The sequence below is a fragment of the Chionomys nivalis genome, chromosome 9, assembly GCF_950005125.1.
Source record: "Chionomys nivalis chromosome 9, mChiNiv1.1, whole genome shotgun sequence".
NCBI classification, from domain to species: domain Eukaryota; kingdom Metazoa; phylum Chordata; class Mammalia; order Rodentia; family Cricetidae; genus Chionomys; species Chionomys nivalis.
In genome coordinates, this window is record NC_080094.1 from 23882811 (window position 1) to 23903181 (window position 20371).

Consider the following 20371-nt stretch of genomic DNA (forward strand, 5'->3'; position numbering starts at 1 on the left):
TGTACCCATGATGCTGCATGTTTCTCTTTGCAGTTGTGTTGATGCGGCATCTGTGTCTCTCCACCTCTGTCAGCTTCTCTGTGGACCTTTGTATATATTTCTGTGTGTCACCGTGTGGATGCTTGTTTCTCTTTGGATATTGCTATAACTTGAATCTTAGACGTTCCTCTAAGGGCCCAGATGTTAGAGGTATGGTCCCCAGGGTGGTGATCCTGGGAGACACTGGAACCAGTGGGAGTGGGGTCTCTGGGGAGCAAGAGGCCTTTAGGTGACTAGAGCTTTCCCTCAGAGGGAATTGGAATTCTACTTCTTGATGCCTCTTGGCTACTGAATGAATGAATGGTTTCCTCCACTAAAACACACTGCCTTATCACAGTCCCAAAGCAATAGAACGATTGGTCATGAACTGGGTCTGCAAAACTGGGAGCCAAAAGAAACCCTTTCCTCTTTATAAGCTGATTATCTTTGTCTTTCATTAGAGAGATGGAAAGCTGACTAATACTGATGACATTGTCCCTAGGTCCTGCTTCCTTCTCGAAGGACAATGGCCTATCCTCCAGTACTGAGGAATGTGGAACAGTGCTCACCAGCTCAACGAAGGCAGATCCTCCCTTCCTGGGAGGCCTAGACTTTGATGACAAATTTTAGTCCATGGATCAGTAATTCTGGACAACAAAAACAACACAAAAGTCAGATTAGAGTCACGTTCTGGCTGTGAAGAAGTCCAGCAAGAGCTCTGGTCACCAGTCATGCTTACCATGCTCAGGTATGTGGGGAAGGCTGAGCCTCCTCCTCCTCCAGATAGCCCAGCCAGTCTCAGGTCAGGCTTAGATGGGGAGGCAGGCTTTACCTCAACCTCATCTGGATCATTCATGGGAACAAAGACATCCCCAAAGAGAATGGGATGAAGTCAATGAGGTCTGGTTGTCCCCTGATGTTCAGGGACAAAACTCCTTGGGGAAACTGATGCTTCCTTAGAGTGGGAGAAGAAACAGCACTTACCAGCAATGTCGTGCACCATAGTGACGTCCAGATGGCTGAGAACTGCATTGACCAGAGGACACACCTGACCCAGGCCAGAGAGTGGAATTAGATACAAGACCTCCGGCAAGGAGAGTCTCAGAGAAGCAGCATGCCCAGGGTAGAATAGATTCAGAAATATTTTCTACAGCCTAGAAGAAGCCAACCAATGTGTTTGGAGGGGTGGACCACAGGACAGATGGACTGAGGGCTGGATTCACTTTTCACATATAGTTACTCAGTTTAGTTCACTCCAGGGTTCTCTTTCAGTCCGAGAAGCTCTAAGACCCACGACCCGGTCAGTCACTTTGATCCCTTACCTTGCCCTGCACCAGGTCAGGGAGGACTTTAGTCAATATCGCTGTGAGGCTGTCTAGAGAGCTTTGAAGGGGAGTGGATCTGGAAGAGAAAGGCATGCATGTGACCTAGAGGCTTGGCGGTTGGTCTGGAGAAGTCCAGCAGCCACTACACACCCTCAGTCTTGGCACTGGGCAACTGAGACCAGATCTTGCACACTCATGTCCCTGGCAGATGTAATAGCAAGAATCCTAGATGAAGAGTTACACTCAGCCAGACATGCACACATAGGTGAATGTAGAGTAAACACACATTTCAGGGATGTAGTAGGTGCATAACAAGACTGTGAAATACATGAATGTATGGGCAGATCTTAGTTTTTTTTCTTACACACAAAATCCAATATATGTATTTATCAAATGTGAGCCATGTTGTGGACAGGTCCTATGTACTTTGCATGCCATGCCATGTGACAGGCAACTGAAGCAAGCAATCCAAACAGGTGTTACATCTAGATAGCGCGTAGGAGGATTCTGTCAATCATCTCAATGGAGTTGTGCACTACAAGTAAATAATATGAGACAAAATTGGAGAAATGCCAGTGAAGCTCACATCCCCTGTGATAGGTGGGACTGAAATTCAAACTATTTGTGGCCTAATCCATTATAAAATTGGCCACCCTATTATAAATATGATGGCATAATAAGCAGAATAATGTTCTCTAACACCATCTACCTTACTTTTTGAGCAACTCACAGCAGTGAAATTTACCTCTTTGTAATAACTAGATAACTTTAGATAGACTGTTGGTGAAGGTCCATGAAGTAGGCAAAACAGACAAAAAGCATTCAGGTCGCTGATGTGTACAGCGCTGCTTTTTCATAGCACTAGAAATTGGCCATTCTGTCTAACAAGGGATAAGCGAGCATTATGTAGGCATTGGCTTACCCATCTGTCCATGTCTGTCTGTCTTTCCCTTCTCTCGCCAAACACACATACGTCAGTCTAGCTACCCATCCTCCTCCTTGCGTACACATCTTTTTATCCGCTTACTCATCTGTCCTCCATTGTTCTGTGATTCCACCCTGCCATTTGTTTCTGGGTGGGAGAAGCTAGCTAGCTCTTTGGCCTCACCCATCGAGCAAGATGATCTGCAGGCTGCCAGGGGAGTGGGTGCAGTCACCAAGAACCAGGTGGATCCTCCCCTGATTGTTTTTCACGGCCAAGACTTCCGAGGTGATGTTCAGCTTCACAGCCAATTCCAAAAGACTTCCAACCAGGGGCCTGCCAGAAAAAGAGGAAGTAACCTTACTGGCACCCATCCCTTTTATGCACTTGGAAGGTTTCTTCTTGATAGCAGGGCCAGCCTCACCTTACCAATAGTTTTCATAGTTGTTCTTGTCTCCCAAGAAGGAGAAAGCAAGGCTCAGAGAGGTCAAGCTACATGGCTAAGTTTGCTCAACATAGCAGCAACTGTGCAAGGCTGGAGGCCTTGCAGTTCATATAGCCATCAGGCTCTCCCTTTGGGAGCCACCCCCTTCCCAGTCTCCTCGAGCCCTACTCACGTTTTCACTTTGACTATGAAGCCCAGAGGGATGGTGACATAGAGGCGATGGCCGTCAGGGCTCTGCACAAGGCCAAGTTCCAGCAGCTGGGGATCAGTGATTTTTAGGCTGTTCAACGGACAACATGAGAAGACAGAAATCAGTATCTCAGGTCTGAAATCTGGGAGCTGCTTTCATGCAGATTTACCCATCTTGGGGGGAGAGCTGGCCCCTCAAGATGAGGAAGACAGGAGTCTCTCAGTCACATCCTTCTTCCTTAAATTCTGCCTGAATTGAATGCTGACACAGGAGGCCCTCTGTCCATTTCAAGTCTAGGAGGTATTTGATGAAAGAGACTGCACATGACAACATGGAATCTTATAAAGCAAATGGATGGTTCTGTGGGCTGGGAGGAGATGGGTAATTGGATGTGTAGAAAGATGGAGAGAAGAGTGAGTAGTTAGATGAAAGGAAAGAAAGATGGATGGATGGATAGATGGATGGATGGATGGGTGGATGGATGGATGGGTGGGTGGATAGATGGATGGATGGATGGGTGGATAGATGGATGGATGGATGGGTGGATGGATGAATGAATAGATGGATGGATGGATGGATGGATGGGTGGATGGGTGGGTGGATGGATGGATGAATGGGTGGATGGGTGGATGGATGGATAGATGGATGGATGGACTGTCATGAAGGTTCATGGGCAACTAGGATACAAACCCTGTACAGAACTTATGGCAGAAATACTTGTTCTGTCGTAACCTGCAATAGCATATCAGCTCTCAATGTTTATCACAAGGATTAAAGAGGAGAGGATGGAAAAATGCTACATGGTGGGAAGGACCTTTCCCTGTGCCATCCTTGTTGCCAGGTATTTGCCCTTCCCTGGTCTCCATATCCTTTCTCTGTGTGTATAACCCCATTTCACAGATAGAAAAATCAAGTCCAGGAGACCAGGTGCCTGCCTCTGGATCATCCAGCACAGACAGTCTTACCTTACGGCAATCAAACTGAAGCCTGTCTGCTGTCTCCAAGTCAGGAAGCAAAGGCTTGGGAGGCTGGGAATCCTGGCAGTGGCTTTGGTCTGGTCTTACTAAGGACTCAAGTTTGGGTATCTGGTCACTGGCAATAAGCTCCCCATTGTGGCTTTGTGCCTAGGAAGCTCTTGAGTTTCTCATGGGAAGCCCCACATCAGGTCTCAGTCAGATCACTTAGGAGATACGGTTGAGGAGAGTAGCCTAGTGACAGCCCACATTCCCCAGAAGGGCTGAGCAGTGGGCAGAAAAGGCCCCAGGTTGGTGCTTGTCTGAGTTAGACTCCTGACTCTGCATCACCCTAGCTATGTGAGCACAGGCATATCTCTGTGCCTCAGTTTCTCCATCTGGAAACTGGGATACTGGAGTTGACATGGAAGGGTTGTCATGGGGATAATAGCTATTCCTGGAGCCCAGGATGTGCCTTAGGACTGGGGGAAGCCACAGGTCAAAAGGGCCACAGGTCAAAAGGGCTACAGGTCAAAAGGGCCACTGTTCCTTGTAGAGTGGAGAGAGGCCTGGGGATTGAACCTTGGCTTCATGCTCAATCCCTGCCCCCTTCTCTCTCTCTCTCTCTCTCTCTCTCTCTCTCTCTCTCTCTCTCTCTCTCTCTCTCTGGCTGCTGCCTGGTGCTGGCAGGTATTCAGCTGTTAGTGGGAACCAAATCCTTCTTTGGGAAACTCACTCAAGGATGTTGTTCAGGAAAGGGATTGATGAAGTCAGTTTTCCAAGCAGGCCCCCAACCAGGCCAAAAGAAGTGCCTCCTCCAGACTTTATAATATCCAGGAGTGGAATATTTTCCAAAGTGCCCAGCAGTCCTCCAGACAGCAGGCCACCACTGAGAGCTGCAAAAGAGAAAAGGGTCCTTAGAGGTCACATCTGCTGCCTTAGGTCCTCGCAGCCTCGTTCTTACTCATGCTTCCGTTCCAGGTGCTGGGAGGTTGAATATACGAGAGCACACATGTATACTCTGAAAGAGACTGTCATAGACTCACCATCTGTGAAGCTTCCAGCAAGATGACCTGTGGGATCTGAAGGCAGGCCCTGGTCTTGGGGCAAGGGCAGACCATGGCCCAAGGGCAAGGGTAGTCCTGCCAGCTGGGCTGAACTCTGGGCCAGCAGCCCACAGAGGACAACGAGGCTCCCGATTAGAAGCATCTCTTGGTATCTGCAGAAAGAATAACAAGTCACCGTGGTTTGTATATCAGAGGATTCTCTGCACTGCCTGCCCTGTCCCCAGGTGTGGGGTTCCCCCCCCCCGAAGCCCAGGGAGTGATAACTAGCAACAATAGCTAACACTGCCATAGTGTCATCTGTCCCAGGCCCCAGGCTGAGCCATTCAGTCACCAGCTTCATTGTCACCACATCCTCAGACGTGGGCAAGGACAACCTCTGGTGCACAGTTGGAGCAGAGGCCCAGTGACTCCAGGCAGCCTCCCCCAATGTCATAGGTTGCAGTAGAGAGAGGAGCTGAAGTCAAGCATGCCTGACCCAGAAGCTTCTGTGTAGTTAAGTGACCATCAGAGTTACTCTGGGGCTGGGGCATGGGACTGTGGTGGCCTGACTCTCCAGTGTGGATGAAGAGGCTCCAACATGGCAGAGGCTGAAGATCTGAACTGCTCGGCCATCATCTCTGCTAAGTGATGGTTCTTTGGTCTTTGGATGGTTCGGGCCATGATGGTTTGTGGATACCATCAAGAGCCATGGAATGTCCAAGGTCACATGACCATAGACAGCTTCTCAACTGTGATGGAACCTGAAGTTAAAGTTCCTTCCCTCCAGCCTTGACTTCGGGCATGTTGAAAGCTCACTGCTCCATCAATGTTGCCCTCTCTAGGAAAGGTGAGTGAACAGAGTCCTAGCCCCTGACCAAGGCCATCGCTGTTTCTCTTGGAAGGCCCCCAGTTAGTGACAGTACCATCTGCCAGCATGAGCCTACAGTGAGGCGCATGGCCTCCTGCTCCCCAGAGCATCCGTGGAGCAGAGGAAGGGGCAGGTCTCACCTGAGTCTCGAGATCTCAGCGACTGTCCTGGGCTTCTCTCCTATCTGCTTCTGCCCCGTAGGAATCAGTCTCTTTTTATAGAATGGGAATTGGGAAACCTGATATTGGTTGATGGGCTTCAAGATATTTCTAATTTCTGCAATGTGGAAGTGTCTTTCAGGGCTCTCCAAAGTAAATAATTGTCAATCACATTAACAGGTGAGTCAGGTAAGCTGTTCAGTCCACAAATTAAACAAGAAAATCTGAGATGGAGGCTTACTCAAGACTTCATGGTTTCATGCATGAGGCAGAGGCTGAAGACCCACGCTCACAGGGCTGGAAGATCAGATGGTCAGTGTTGAAAGGAGCAGTCAGTCAGCCCCCTCAGGAACCTTGATCTGGCTCTCGCCTCCTGTGTGCTCTTGCCCCTGGTCCCATTCTTTTTCTATGGTTGGCAAACTCTTGTTTCCACTGTGTTAAGAGTCAAACCACATTTGCCCCCCCATCTTGAACTACCCCTCAGTCTCATTTGTGTGCGTGTATGACGTGGATCTTTTGTTTTTCAAGCCCCTGGTGCATTACAATCACGTGCTTGTAGGTACTCATAAGATCTTGGGACAAAAAGGTCGCTACTGTTTCCATACAGAGGAGGAACCTGGGGCCTGGTCAGCACAAGTGGTCCAGAGAGGAAGTGGTAGAGGTTGAAGTCAACTCGTTGGATAATAATGGCAAGGAACCGAGGCCAGGAGCCAAGGCCAGGAGCCAAGGCCAGGAGCGAATGCTTGCCAGGCTCCAGCCTGTGCCAGGTCCATTCATCCTGGTGAGGGGGTGGGTGGGTTTCTTTAGTGAGAAACTGGGGCTTGAGTCTTCCCCACATTTCTCTCCAATTTGATTTCCACATTATACTTCCCATTTCTTGGTTCTGGAAACATCTTTCTGGGACCATCATGCAGCCTCCTGGTCTCCCCCTTAGCTCTAGTCTTTCGTCAGATAAATAATAAAGCACTGCTCTCCACTACTTAGGACTATGAGGACTATTTTACAGAGAGAAAAACCAAAACAGGTATAGACCAAGGTCTTGAATTGTGAGAACAACTAGGCCATGCGATATCACATGGGATTGCCTTGAAGTCACTATGAAGCCCAAGCTGGCCTTGAACTCCTGAGCGCTGGGATGACAGGCATGCCCCTAAGCCGGGTCTGAGAGTAGGTCTTGCTACTAACGTTTGGGTAAATGGAGGCAGATAAGGCCTGGAAAAGAGCTGAGGTTGTATATTCGGCTAATAGAAATCTTTAAAGTTAAGAGGTTGGGTATGGGTTATAGCAGAAAACAGGACAGGTTGGGTCCTTGCTGTATACTGACCTGGGTGGGCCCCCTCCAGTTATGGAAACTTTTACCCCTTGTGTAAGGTGGAGATGGTGTCACACAGTTCAGGGCTACGAGAACACACTTGTGGAGAGGTCTGCATCTTGTTTGGTAGCGTAGGCGTCTACATGTTCCTCCCATTTACCCAACACCTGCTATTTCTGATGGCATTTTGCTCAGTTACAGAAATGTCTTCATTTCCCTTTGAGGTCTCATTTCTGCTCCAGGGGTCTTACCTGTACTATGGTGCTCAGAGGAGGTTACCTTGTCCTTGAACTTGACCGGAAAAACAGACGCTTCATGGATCACCTGGCTTCCTCTGATTTAGCATTTACCATCTCCTCCTTGGACACCCAGTATTGTCTATGCCCAGACCCTCAGGCAAGACTATGGGGGGCTGTTGGCTCAGCTGCCCGTCCCCACCTAAGCTCTCTGGTTCACCGGCTCTCCTTGAGACACTCACTGTCTTGTGGGGAGAGAGGCAGTGTGTGATGCCTTTTGGGCCCCCTGGAGCTGTGTTCTCTTCAGTTTCTCTCGCATTCTTCCCACCCCCATTCCAGGTTAGGGAATTGTCCAGTCTTGAGGGTGGGCACTCTTGTTTTATACCCTCATGTGTTTACTTTCAGCTCTCTGCCCTGAGTTTTAAAAATCCCAGTTGAGGTAAACACACTAGGGTAGCATTCAGTCAAAGCGCTCTTCTTTCAGTGTGAACTTGTATGAATTCTCACCTAATACAGTTTTATGCGATCTTCATAGCAGGGGCCAGGGCATTTAGGTCTGAAACATTTCCCATCCATACTGCCCTTGCTATCCACCCATCTGCTCTCACTAACTGGGCCCAAACCCTAGACTTAGGAGACATAAAGTCCCTATTTCTGCTTTGGCTGGAATTGCTCCTTGAGGCGTTCCATGGGCTGCATGCTTGGTGTGCCAGCAGGGAAGCTCCTGAGCAGACACACAGCGGCAGGACTCACAGCTGATGTTCCAGACCCAGCTGTCTGTACCAGGTGACACCGATGAGGCCCAACGTGTTTCAGAGAAATCTGTCAGAGGCAACACCCCTACTCCCCGCCAGATGGATCGTAGTAGGAGCCTGTACTTGTAGCGTGCGTGCATCACAGTTCTGCTTTGTTTTTTAAATTAACTACAAACAGAAGGATATAGTTTGCAGAGGCCTAAGAAAAATCTATCAGGGTGCTTTCTTAAGAAAAATGTAGCAGGGTAGTGTAGAAGACACCCCAAAGGCCACTGAGTTACAGCCCAGCCCACATAGGCTCCATTTTGAAAGAGCAAAGCGAAATTTTCTTGTTAAAAGGAAACTCTATTCCAGGTTCATTCTCTAGAACTTGGGAATAGGATACACGGGAGGTAAACTTGAGAAAGATTTCAGATGAACTTGGAAACTCCAGAGGGCAGGAGGGGTTGGGGAAGGGAGGAAGGGAGAGGGAATCTGATGAGAAAATGGGTCTTCTCGGGAGTGTTAGCCGCAGGCAAACTCCCCTTGAGACTGACCTCACCAGCATCAGGGACAGGCAGTGGCAAAGCCCTCTGAGGAGACACTGGGGACTTAAACCACTTATCACACTCCTTTGGGAGGGGGGAACTGAGGTTCAGATAAGGCTGAGACCTAACTGAGGTTCAGATAAGGCTGAGACCTGCCTGAGGTCACCTCAGCTAGAGAAAGGTGACAACAGGCTGTCATCATTTAGGGCTGTATTGTTTCAGTGCCTTTCAAGAACAAGTTTACAGAGTCTTCAGTTCCTATGGGCTGTGATGTCAGCGAGCACAGAGTTCCAAATCTGACAGGACTCATCACCAACTGAATGATGCTGGGAAAAACGTTTCTCTCCTCATCCTTTTCTTTTTCTCTTTCTTTTCTGTTTCATTCATTTTTAAATTAAAAAATTGTGGTACTAACTCAAGCTGAAGGCTACTCCCTTTGTGGACTTTAGAATATGAGATATATCAAGGCTAGCCATAGGGACCATGAGGGAAATCTCTAGAACATTTTCAAGGCTTGTCTTTGAGTTAGGTTACCTCATCTATAACAAGGAGTTAACCACAAACACCTCCCAAGGCTGTGAGAGGTTAAAGTTTGGGGAAAGTGGTGTAAGTGCCAGCTACATAGCTGATTCAAAGGCTGCCTGGACACCAAAGGGCAAGGTAGGTTTAAGGCACCCAGAGGTAGGACCTGGACAAAAGTTCTGACTGTTTGGGGATAAATGTCTGCTTTATCCACCCATCACTGTGGACCCCAAGAGCACCAGAGGGATCCAAGTCAAACAAGGTGTTCTGGGAGCAAGTGTGGAAAGGCACTGACTCTGTGAACCTTGAAACAAAGACAGGATGGAGAACACCAAGGAGGCGTCTTGATGGAGACCTTGAGACAACCCCGGAGGTGCCAGGAGGAATACAGACAAAAGCCATCCCCCAAGGAAGCGGGCAGCCTTTCGGCCTAGCCTCCTGTGTTTGCTCTTTGACTCAAGAGCAGGAAGAACCCCGTAAGCCAAAGTCTATCAAGTGGAATGTTCAGGAACATGGCGTTTAGGGTTGCAAATCCCCGGTGAAGCATTTCGGATTAGGGAGTTTGAATTGAGAGATGGAGACGAGGAGTTCATTGGCCCTCTTCTCAGCTCTGAGCAGTTAAGACTTCCTTGTTTGAGCTTGTCAATTTTCCTGAGCCTGGATTTCAACACATCACCACCCCCCCACCCCCCCACCCCCCCACCCCGTGAGTGGGAGGGAAGGCTGGAGGGGAGCTAGAAGGGAGGGAGGAAATACCTGGGGGGTGGGGGTTCACAATAAAGTGTCTGAGTTTTGGAATCTTGCTGCCAGGGCGTAACTGATGGGGTTGACCGGGTTGACATGGCCAGTTCCTCTTTGTGTGACTTTAGGCAAGTGACTCTCTCTTTCAGAATTCTTGTGTTTAAGCTAGGAGACAGTTTCGCACCTCACAGAGTTGCTGTGAGGCATTTAATGAGACGCGGAAGACTTGTCATGTGCTTATAACATGTGCTACTATTATTTACTTTTAAAGATTTCTTTTTATTTTCTGTGTATGTGTATGTATGCCATGCGTACTCTCATGGAAACCAGAAGAGGGCACTGGATTCTCCTGGAGTTGGAACTACAGGCAGTTAAGTTTGGGTGCTGGGATCTGAAACTGGGACCTCTGGAAGATCAGTAAGAGCTCTTAACCACTGAGCCATCTTTCTAGCCATGCTGTTATTATTAATATGTGATATTGGTCCTCAACTTTTGATGGATTAGGGTGGGAGTCAACACTCAATCACTGAGTAGCTAGTAGGCGGATAGTTAACAACGAACTCAATGGCCTTGAATAAACATTTTCCACTTAGACAATATCTTGCAAATGTTTTTTCATATACCCCACACACATGTGCTTCATGCTAAATATTTTATTTTAAACACTGTTAAAATATATTATGTCTTATACAAAGGTACATACACACATAGCTGAGTGAGCTTTCCGCAGATGGAACACTTTCCCCACAGCCAGCACCAGGTCGAGAAATGGACCATGACCACTTCTCTGGAAGTCCCTCCCTGTTTCTGGGCCTCGCCCTACCGTGATTACCCTGACCTCTAGCAGTGTGCGTTAGCTTTGTTGTTTTTGTCCTGTGTCACTGGAGTTGCAACAGTGATCTTCAGGTTGGACTTTTCTGGTGCAACTTCGGAAGGTTCACCCAAACTGTTGTGTGAAGTGGTCTGTCCTTTTCGTCAACTATTTTGTCACAGCATGTGGCTCTGCTGCCTTCCTACCTGCCTGTCAGTCCTTTGTAGCTGATCAGGAATATTGCTGCTTTAGGGCTATTGTAAGCATGGCTACCACAACACCCTTGTCTTCTGACACCTTGTGGGGACCCTGCCACGTGACTAACCAGGTGCAAAGCTCAGCTTGACTGAACGTGGCCAGTGTCCTGAAGTGTTGGTGTGATTTCCCTGACGTCAGCAGTGTGCTATGGGTCCTGAAAAACCTTTAGTCCCACATTGCAGGAGACAATGCCCCAAGGGTGCGGGTCTTTGTCTAAGACACAGATAGTGAGTCCTCAAGTCAGGAGTCATCCACTCATCTGTGCCCCAAACACCTTTGCCGAGCCTGCCCTCTTGCCTTCTTTTGAGTGGGTACTGAGGACACTGGTTGCCTTTATAGAGCTGAATCTGGTCTGATCCTGGGTCTCTTTTAATTTCTTGCTCTTATGCTTCCTCTGTGACCTCCGGGAGCGCAGCAACAGACATGGCCCAGAGTAGGTGCTCGCTAAACATCGATAAGCAAATGAGGAGGGAGACATCACTGGCCCTTCCCTGCTTTGAGCAAGGTCCCTGGTTGCCAACAACAGGCTAGAGTGGGCATTCCCCACCATTACGGGCTGGTGAGCAAACCAGGGATATTTACACTAAAGCTCAAGGCAGGGTGGGGTTAAGAGGTGGTAGTGTACCCTCTAGGTGGGGCTAGTGTATCCTTCAGAGTTAGAGTTTATTGTTGGAGAGGACAGGATGTCTTGGAACCTGGGGGTCGTGTTTCCAGGGGACAGCAGAAAACCCACATTAAGAGAGACTTAAGGTCTCAACCGGAAGTACCTTCTTCTGACCAATGGCAGGCAGTGGGAGGCCCCTCAAGCCTGGCACCCGAAGGGTTTGGCTGATTCAGAGTTGACCAAGATTATGAGCAGCCACCTGTTCTGAAAGGAGAAGGGGAGCCTTGGTTTCTAGGTGACCCTTCTTATCCCCAGGTCCACAGAGAAGGGAGAGCTTTCCCGTCCACCCTCCAAGGACTGGGGCCAAGAACATTCCCATCACTCGCTCAGAATGACATCCCTGATGGATTACTTCCTGCCTTCCATTCCCAAGATGGTGAGCTCTATCAGGGCAGGGGCTGAAGAAGTCCACCTGACTCTGGAGCAGGAGTAGTCTTGAGTTCAGATCAGAGTGTTCTCCCTACTGGACTTATAGAGTTCTTGGTGAAAGCAAGACTCTCTGGGTAGGGTACAACCTGGTTGGCAGGGGTTCCTTCTATTATTCTTCCCGTTCTCTTGGGGGGGGGGACGACATTGCAATAGAGTCCCTATAGTATATTCTCACAGTACATGAGAGTTAGGGCTCCTCCCTTAGTATCTGCCAATCCCAAAGAGGCCTCCCAGGCTGGACTCCAACTCACCCACGAGGCCTTTCAACAGCTTCACATCCAGCTGTCGGAGGATCTCACCGATCAGAGGACATACCTAGGTCCCCAGCACAAAGACAATCAGTCAGGGATAGGAAGAAACTGAGGCCTCTGAGGCAAGAAGCCCCTGCACACCCCTGGATTCTAGCAGGATCCAGTCAACCATTAGGAGCCATGAACAGCAAGCACATCCATGCCCCTCATCCTAAAGCCCCACAACTCTGAGGTGGGAACTTCAGCTGCCTGTGCTGCACATGAGGATATGGGACACTTAGGGTGGCTGTCCCTTGCTTGTGGAAACAATCTCATGGCAAATGGCATTTGCTGTTAGGTCCCAAAGCCCAGGGTTAGAAGATCTCTGTTAAATTACCCAGACGTGTGCCTTGATCCTCAGACTCATGGAAGCCTGCAGGGTAGATGGAACTCCTGGATACTTTACCTGACTTTCTACTAGGTTTGGGATAACTTTCCCCAGGCTTTCTCGGAGGTTGTGGAGAAAATGTTTCATCTTCGGTGGGACTTCCCTAGGAAAAGAGGTGGGAATTCAGGACAGAATAAATCAGTCCAGGCCACACCAATGCTGGGAGGTAGGTACTGAATACACTCTCCTATTCCAAATCCTTACTTGACCTTCTAGGGAGGTATTCTTGCTAGCCTTAGTCAATGGGGACCCAGAGAGGTGACGTGACATGGCCAAGGTCACACAGAGAGTAAGTGCTGATCTTCACAGGACCACGGCAGGAAAGCACTAGAGTCCATGGTCTTCCTCTTCCTTGTCAATGTCTGTTGCAGCCTAAGCTGGCACCACAGCTTGATGATTATGTGGGCAAGCATGAAAGCGTTGTGGCCCAGCACTCGGGAATTACAGGGAGAAGTCAGCACACTCCTCACAGTGGTGTGTTGAGACACACAGCTGATCCGCCATCCCTAGACCTCCCTGCAACTTATGTCTGTCTTGCTCATCCTGGTGTCTCATTAGGCTGGGTGCCTGGCGCTAGGGACTTCTGGAGCAGTACTTGGACATACCTTCATAAGGTGCTTAAAAAGGCCAGAAAGGCACGCTCGAAGAGATATCGCTATGCGTAGGCACAGGGGTGTGAAGACAAGTGACCGATGGCAGAGGATAAATGGTCACAGAACCAGGCAGGGGTGAGGACAGAAGGCTCAGGAAGCTTTCCTGAATTTGTTATTCTCCTCAAAGGTTTTGGGGTGGGAACCAAGGGGAGAAACTTATTTCTGTGGTGGGTGGAGAATGGGGTGGGGTCAGTGACCACAGGGTTTCTGGGAGGGGGGCACAGGAGGAGCAAGTCCTGGTGAAGCGATGAAGTCTGCCTTGGCCTCATGAGGACATGGGGGGACAATAAAAGCCACAGCTGCTCATGAGTCAGGGATACCCCACAAGGGCGGGGGGCCTTACTCAGTGGACATAGATGCACCGTCACTGTTGGGCTCCATGTGGCATCTGCCCATCACCAGCTCCCTCCGGCCGAACTCATCTTTCTCCAGCCAGGACTCTGCAGCAAGGCCCATGCGGGCATGCGTCTTGATGATATTCGAATTGAAGGGCCTGGTGAGAGAGGAGGAGGCAGAAGGGGTGGAGAAGGAGGTGGGGGAAGCAAGCAAGAAGAGCAGCAAAGCCAGGCACCACCCACTGTCCTCCCAACAACCGTGTCTGCTAAAGCCTAGGTTAGTGAGTAAGGAGAAAGCAGCCATCGACCGTGGAGACCTCTATGCTTGTTTTTCTTTTTCTGGTGCTGGAAATGGAATGCAAAGCCTGAGCATGTTAAGCGTGGGCTCTACCCCTGAACCCACTCATGTTAAGCGTGGGCTCTACCCCTGAACCTACTCCTACACCCCTCCCCACTTCCAACTTGGAGTGACATTTGAAAGTTGTTTAAGGAGGTCATTTTAGGAGTTTTGGGAAATTCAAGAGTTTAGAGTAAGCTGCTATTTTAAGAACTTTTCCATGTGGGTGCAGGTCCTGACTCCCTTACAGGAAGTTTAAGCAGGAGAGAAATGAGCAGAGGGAGAGGAAGAGTGGCTACCCCATTCTTCCATGGGACCTTCCTGCTGGTCTCACAAATGACCCCTTCACTATGAGCGTCATCTTATCTTTGCTGCAGAAGAGGAAACCAAGGTTCAGGGAAGAGTGACTCATCCCAGGTCACAGTAAGTCAGTGCAGGGAGTCAGGATTTGAGTTGGGGTCCCCTGATATGGCTTTCCTAGTCTATCACCCTGCCTCACCCCACCCTGAGCTCCCAGGTCCCCAAGAAGGAGGAATAGTGCCTGAGAAACACTGCTTTGTTGGGTAGGACTCACAGTCGGAATTCAACGTCAAATTCCAGTGTGATGTTTGTCGAGAACCACTCTTTAGGCAGCGCCATCTGGATCCCATCACAGTCCAGTTGCACATTGGTGATGTTGATGCTACCCGTAGAAAAAGGGGAAGCCCCACACAGGTGAGGGATGGCAACTCAGAAGCGAGGCCAGCCTTGGCTGCAAGGAGGGGCTGGGAATCAGAGCTTGGTGTGGAGACGCTGACAGCCTGGACGGCCAGCTTTCCCAGGACTCCTGAAACATTCCCCACAGCTGTGGACGTGCAGAGTCAGATGTTGACAGGCAGGACCCTCCATCCCAGGACACTGGGCCACCTCTCAGACCAAGACTCCCTTCATGATAGACTGCCCTGTCATCTGTCTGGGACTCTGCAGGGAAGCTCCTCGGTGTTTCCACACTCCACCCCCACTTGCTGCCTGCAAACCACCTTTGCTTACTTGCAATATGCAATATACACCACCACTTCAGTTCCTTCTTGCACTACCTAGGCAGCCTGGGTGGCCTTCATACAGCCCCTTGTCCCCTGGTTCCTCCCTACTCTTGGAATAAGATACACACTGTACAATAGAATGCTACTTCCAGGGCGGAACGGAGACCTGGGAAGCAGAAGGTTCAAGGGAGCAGTCTCAGTGGCTCTGGGGAGGATGTATCCAGTACTGCCATGGAAACCCCAGCTACCAAGGGTTATCTATCCCATGTATTTACCACAGAAGTTCTGTGCAGGACTGTCAGGGTTTCTAGCCTCTCCTCCAGTGGGACTATCACTGTGACTGTTTACCTGATGAGAACCCTGTTTGGGAGCAGTGCAATCCACTACTTATGCAGAGCCACAAAGCTATGCCCCACTTGAATAGAGGTTCCAGGGTCTAGTTGCAGCCCTGGCCTTGTTTGATACCCAGATATTTATCCAGGCTCTGCTCTGTGTCCCCATTTTACAGGTGAGGTTGGAATGGCCGAACAATTTCCCCAAAGTTGGCGGCAAAGGTGGCCTTGAAGTACCGCACACATGTTTGCTACTGAGCTGTTATTACTAACTGCCCTGCTGTGCCACCTCCCCAACAGCTCCCGGCAGAGGCCTCCATCTTGCTCACATTTGGGCTTTGTGTCTTGCCTTCCTTGAGTTTGAATGCCTTCCTTCTTCAGAAGCCTTGCTCTCTGTTTTGTCCTCTGACCCAGAGGTCCCGAGAGTGCCCCCAGAGTCTAGAGAGGGATTCAAGGTCTCACCTGATCTCTTGCTGCTGCTGGAAGTTCATGCCACCAATCAGCCAGCCTACCATCCCTGGGGCCACCATCCCTGAGACGTTCAGGCGGTCCAGGAGTTGCATGCTCTGGATTCGGCCTTCAGCGTTGTGCTTCAGGAGGCCCTGCGCGATAACTGGGAATGGAGAAGGGATGGTGATGTTCAAGAGTGGGGTAAGAGTGGGGTACAGGGAAAATAGGCCTGGTGTGAGCCCAGGGGATCCTCTTTCTTCTGAGCACTTATTCATGTCTCCAAGTCTCCCACAGAGAATAAATGAATCCATCTTAAGAAGTTTCCTGTAGAAACTGTGGCTGAGGATCTCTCTGAAACAACAACACCAACACCAAAAATCAAAACCATCCGTTTGGATTATGATATGGAAATGGACTGCAGAGATGGTTTAGTGGTTAAGAGCATTGACTGCTTTTTCAGAGGACCTGGAGTTCAATTCCCAGCACCCATATGGCAGCTAACAACTGCCTGTAACTCTAAGATCGCTGACACCCTCCCAATACATTCAGGCAAAACACCAATGCACATAAAAGCAAATAAAAGAAATTAAAAAAGAAAGTCATCTACTCTGCAGCAAAAACTATATATTCTTAAGAAATCAACTTGAGAAACTATGCTCAAAACTTTTCTAAGATTTTATGGGGCATAGAGCAAAATCTGATTAACAACACACTAAGCCTATGGGCAGGGTCTCCCATTGTGAAGAAACTCCTTTCTTCTAAATATATAGACAGATTGAATGTGGGTATGATCAGATGTCCAGAGGAAGACTTTGAGAACAACTCAACACCCTTGAAAAATCATACGTAAGAATATGAAAAGTCTGTCAGAAAAAGCAGTGATCCACAAAGATGCAACAATGAAAGTGTTAGGTTACAGAGGCGGATCTCTAAGCAGGTGGAGAACAAGGAGGAGTCTTGGGTTGGCCGTTTGACCATTTAGTAGATGGTCTGGGAAACTGACTCATGTGGGCAGAAATGAAGTTGATTCTTTACTTTCCATGCACAGATGCACACAGAGATAAATATCCATTGTGCAGATAAACATCCTCAGTGTGGAAGGTAAAACTAGAACAGTGTTGAAAGAGACAACTAGAGTGATTCCCGGATGTGAGGAGACCTTCAGACTCCAAACACTAACTATATCATGAGATATTGGTGATTTTGAAACTGTTCTTGTTTGGTAAAGTCAACAGGTGCCATTTGGCAGGAATACTGCCCACCTTCTGTTCTGTCTGCAGACCCAATCAACCATGGATTGGAAATATTTGGAAAAATTGCCTGTGTTCTGAGCATTCCCAGTCTTTCTTCTTGCTGTTATCTATTGAATGGTCCATAACAGTCATTTGCATAGTCTAAGATCTAATGAGTAATCTGGAGATGGTTTCAAGTGTGAGGAAGGATTTGCATCAGTTCTGTGAAAACACTGCACCATTTTATGTAAAGGGTTTGAGCATCCACAGGTTCTAGGATCTAAGGGGAAACCTGGAACCAATCCCCATGGGTATCTAGGAACAACCGTGTTTGATATAGTGCCTTCCTTGGTAGTAAATACATTTAAATAAGGTCGTGGGGTTGGCCCTAATTTGATAGAACTGGTATATTTGGAAGAGGAAGACATCAGGTATAATCCTTCTCTGAAAGACTATGAGAGGTGCCATCCATAAGCCAGCAAAAGAGGTCCCTCCCCAGATACCAAACATATCAGCACCTTCAACTTGAGCTTTCAACTGCCAGAACTATGTGAAAAATAACCATCTGTTGTTTGACTTCACTGCCACCACCCCAGGTCCACCCAATCTATGGCATCTTGCTTTAGCAGCACTGACTGGTTGATACAGGTGGATGCCCTCCAGTAGTGGGGAGATATGTTCTCTTACAAGTGAAGTGAGTGTATAACAACACAGCAGTTTAAAGAAGGCTCCAACATTTTTAACTAAATCGAGCTTACATCTCTTCTGGATATCTCTATCCAAGAAGAGTTCTCCCACATGTTCTAACGGGGACATGTCTAAGGTCACTCATGTCAGTGTTGCTTACAGCAATGGGAAAGATACGAACGGTTTAGGTGACAGTCCCGAGGGAGCTGTCAATTACATGGAGGTAATGAATGTGTGGGCTTCTGTGCAGCAGCCAAGGCAACTGAGATGCCAGCAGTAGAGCAAGAAGTGAAAAGCAGAGCAAGTGACAAGTCAGGGTCATATGAATTAAAATACCTCCTGCAAAAGATACAGGCTTGGTTTGTTGTTTTAAGACAGAGTCTTACCATGTAAGACCAGGCTGGCCTCAAACTCAGAGATTTGCCTGTTTCTGACTCTCAGATGCTGGGATTTAAGATATGCACAACCATGCCCTGCTGGATACAGACATAGACACACATGCTAAGTACATGGCAGTTCCTGACAAGGTCTGTAAGGGAATGGGAAAAGGATAAGGGAGAAAGAGAAAATGACATAAAACAAGAGACCATATGTCATGAATTGGAAAAAAGTTTAACTCAGACTCAATTTTGTTTACTTAAGGTAAAAGGGAAAAATAAATAAATAAGCAAGCAAACAAACAAATAATAAATGAATGAATTAATTAGATGAGAGGCTGACCCAAGGTGGTTCAACAGTTAGTGGTGGGGCCCAGGCTGTGCCTTCCCCACACCCTATGGACAGCAGACCATGCCCAGGGGGTAAGCTCACTTCTTGCTAGGGTAGACCTTCCATCCTTGTAGGCTGTGGTCAGTCCGGACCAAGGCTGCTTGAGCAGGCCTGAGGGCAAGGCTAACAATGCCAGGAGGAGGACCAGGAACCTCCAGAGTGGATTCATCTCAGGAGCTGGCACCTGAGCCTGCAGGTGTCAGTAAGGGTCCAGCAGAGGCAGGCAGCTGACTGTGAGTATGGCCACCCAGATGGGTGGGCTTGTGGCTTCCTTCAGGCAGGTGGCTCCACAGCTGCCCCCAGCATGCTGTGGGAGGTGGTGCAAATGGCTCTGGCAGCTGCTCCCAGGGCTAGTTTACATGGCCAGCAGATGCAAGAGGCCAGGGCTGCAGAGGCAAGCTTGGTTGCTTGGAGACGCTCACCAGAGCTACTGTTGGGTCATCCAGTAGGAGTCCTCTCTCTGACCCTGGCACAGATGCTTCAGTGAGTGGGGTTGACCAGCCCAGCACTGTCCAAATGGAATAGAACTTTCTTGTTCCCTTTTTCTTTTTTTGGGGAAAGGGGACCTCCAGACTTTATTCATCTCCTAACTGCAAAGCTGTTTCCCTGAACCCTCACCTGTCTCCCTCCCCCATTGTAGGCCCTTTTCTACTATTTCTGAGCTTTCTACTTTTAAAGAACTTACTTAAAAGTGAGATCGTGTAGTGTTTGTCTTTCAACATCTGGCTTATTTCACATAGTACAATAGCCTCCTGGTTTGGTCACATCATCAGAAATGGTGGATTTTCTGCTTTGCAAAGACTTATGAATACTCCATGCAGCTGCAGATAAACACTGCCTAGGTGAACATTTCTCAGCCTCACCTGCCTCTGCCTCCAGAGTGCTGCGATAAAAGGCATGCACCACCACCACCTGACGATTGGATGTTTTGATATTCAACTTTGTAGTTCTTTGCAAATCCTAGATATTAATTCACCATCTGATGTGTTGTGAAAAAAGATTTTTCCTCTATTTCCATGGGTGTGTCTTTTCTCTGGTGGTGATTTCCTTTGCTCTGCAAAGGCTTTTAAATTTCATAGAATCCCATTTCCAATTGTTGGGATTATTTCCTGTGCTATCAGTGTACTGTTCAGTAAGCCCTTAGTTGTGAATGCATTTTGAATGTCTTCCCTGTGTTTTTCTCTATCAACTTCAAAGTTCCAGGTCTTGTGTTAAGGTATTTGATCAATTTTAAATTGATCTTTTTTTGGTGTGGTAAATGATAGGGATTGAGTTTCTTTTTTTTCTTTTTTTTTTTTGTTTTTTTGTTTTTGTTTTTTGAGACATGCTCTCTCTATTATGTATCCCTGACTGTTCTGGAACTCACTGGTCCTGTAGATCAGGCTGGCCTTGAACTCACAGAGATCTACCTATCTCTGCTTTCCAAGGATTAAAGGCCTATAACCCCATGCCTAGCTTAGTCTCATTCTTCTGCATGTGGAAGTTTTTTAAAGAGGCTTGGGCTTATACTTTCTTGGGGGGAAAGATGAACATTAATCTGGACCAAGATGTATACTTTCCTGGAAGAAAGGACTAATGAGACTAAGTGCCAATGAAATTTTGAGTAACTAGCTGAACAGAGAAGTGAAGGTGTCTGTGGTCCTCAGTTTAAGCCACAGTGGCAAGATATCTAAGACAAACAAAAGGAGAGGGGTTTA

At 48.3% G+C, this 20371-nt stretch overlaps 2 protein-coding genes across 2 annotated transcripts; both read right to left on the minus strand.

The window, feature by feature from the left end:
• Window positions 1-624: 624 nt before the first annotated feature.
• On the minus strand, window positions 625-5062 carry LOC130881939 (BPI fold-containing family A member 1-like). Its single transcript, XM_057781794.1, has 7 exons — window positions 4900-5062; window positions 4590-4749; window positions 2883-2990; window positions 2452-2601; window positions 1341-1419; window positions 1003-1066; window positions 625-665 (listed from the first exon to the last, which is right to left on the minus strand). Exons 1-7 carry the CDS (start codon window positions 5060-5062, stop codon window positions 625-627), a joined length of 765 nt encoding a protein of 254 aa, XP_057637777.1.
• A 6858-nt stretch (window positions 5063-11920) lies between these two features.
• On the minus strand, window positions 11921-18843 carry Bpifa3 (BPI fold containing family A member 3). The gene is made up of 7 exons (XM_057781105.1): window positions 18717-18843; window positions 16000-16150; window positions 14758-14865; window positions 13855-14004; window positions 12877-12961; window positions 12432-12495; window positions 11921-11955 (listed from the first exon to the last, which is right to left on the minus strand). The coding sequence occupies exons 1-7, from the start codon at window positions 18841-18843 to the stop codon at window positions 11921-11923; spliced, it is 720 nt and encodes a 239-aa protein (XP_057637088.1).
• Between the last annotated feature and the right edge of the window lie 1528 nt (window positions 18844-20371).

Coding starts and splice junctions, on each gene's coding strand:
- LOC130881939 (XM_057781794.1), bottom strand. CDS start 5,062: ATGCTTCTAATCGGGAGCCTCGTTGTCCTCTGTGGGCTGCTGGCCCAG. Junction 2,991..4,589: donor TTCCTGAACAACATCCTTGA/GTGAGTTTCCCA, acceptor TCCGTTGAACAG/CCTAAAAATCACTGATCCCC. Junction 1,067..1,340: donor CTGACCTGGTGCAGGGCAAG/GTAAGGGATCAA, acceptor GGCCTGGGTCAG/GTGTGTCCTCTGGTCAATGC.
- Bpifa3 (XM_057781105.1), bottom strand. CDS start 18,843: ATGAATCCACTCTGGAGGTTCCTGGTCCTCCTCCTGGCATTGTTAGCC. Junction 12,962..13,854: donor GGTGCATCTATGTCCACTGA/GTAAGGCCCCCC, acceptor CTCTTTTCCTAG/GGAAGTCCCACCGAAGATGA. Junction 12,496..12,876: donor CAAACCTAGTAGAAAGTCAG/GTAAAGTATCCA, acceptor CTGGGGACCTAG/GTATGTCCTCTGATCGGTGA.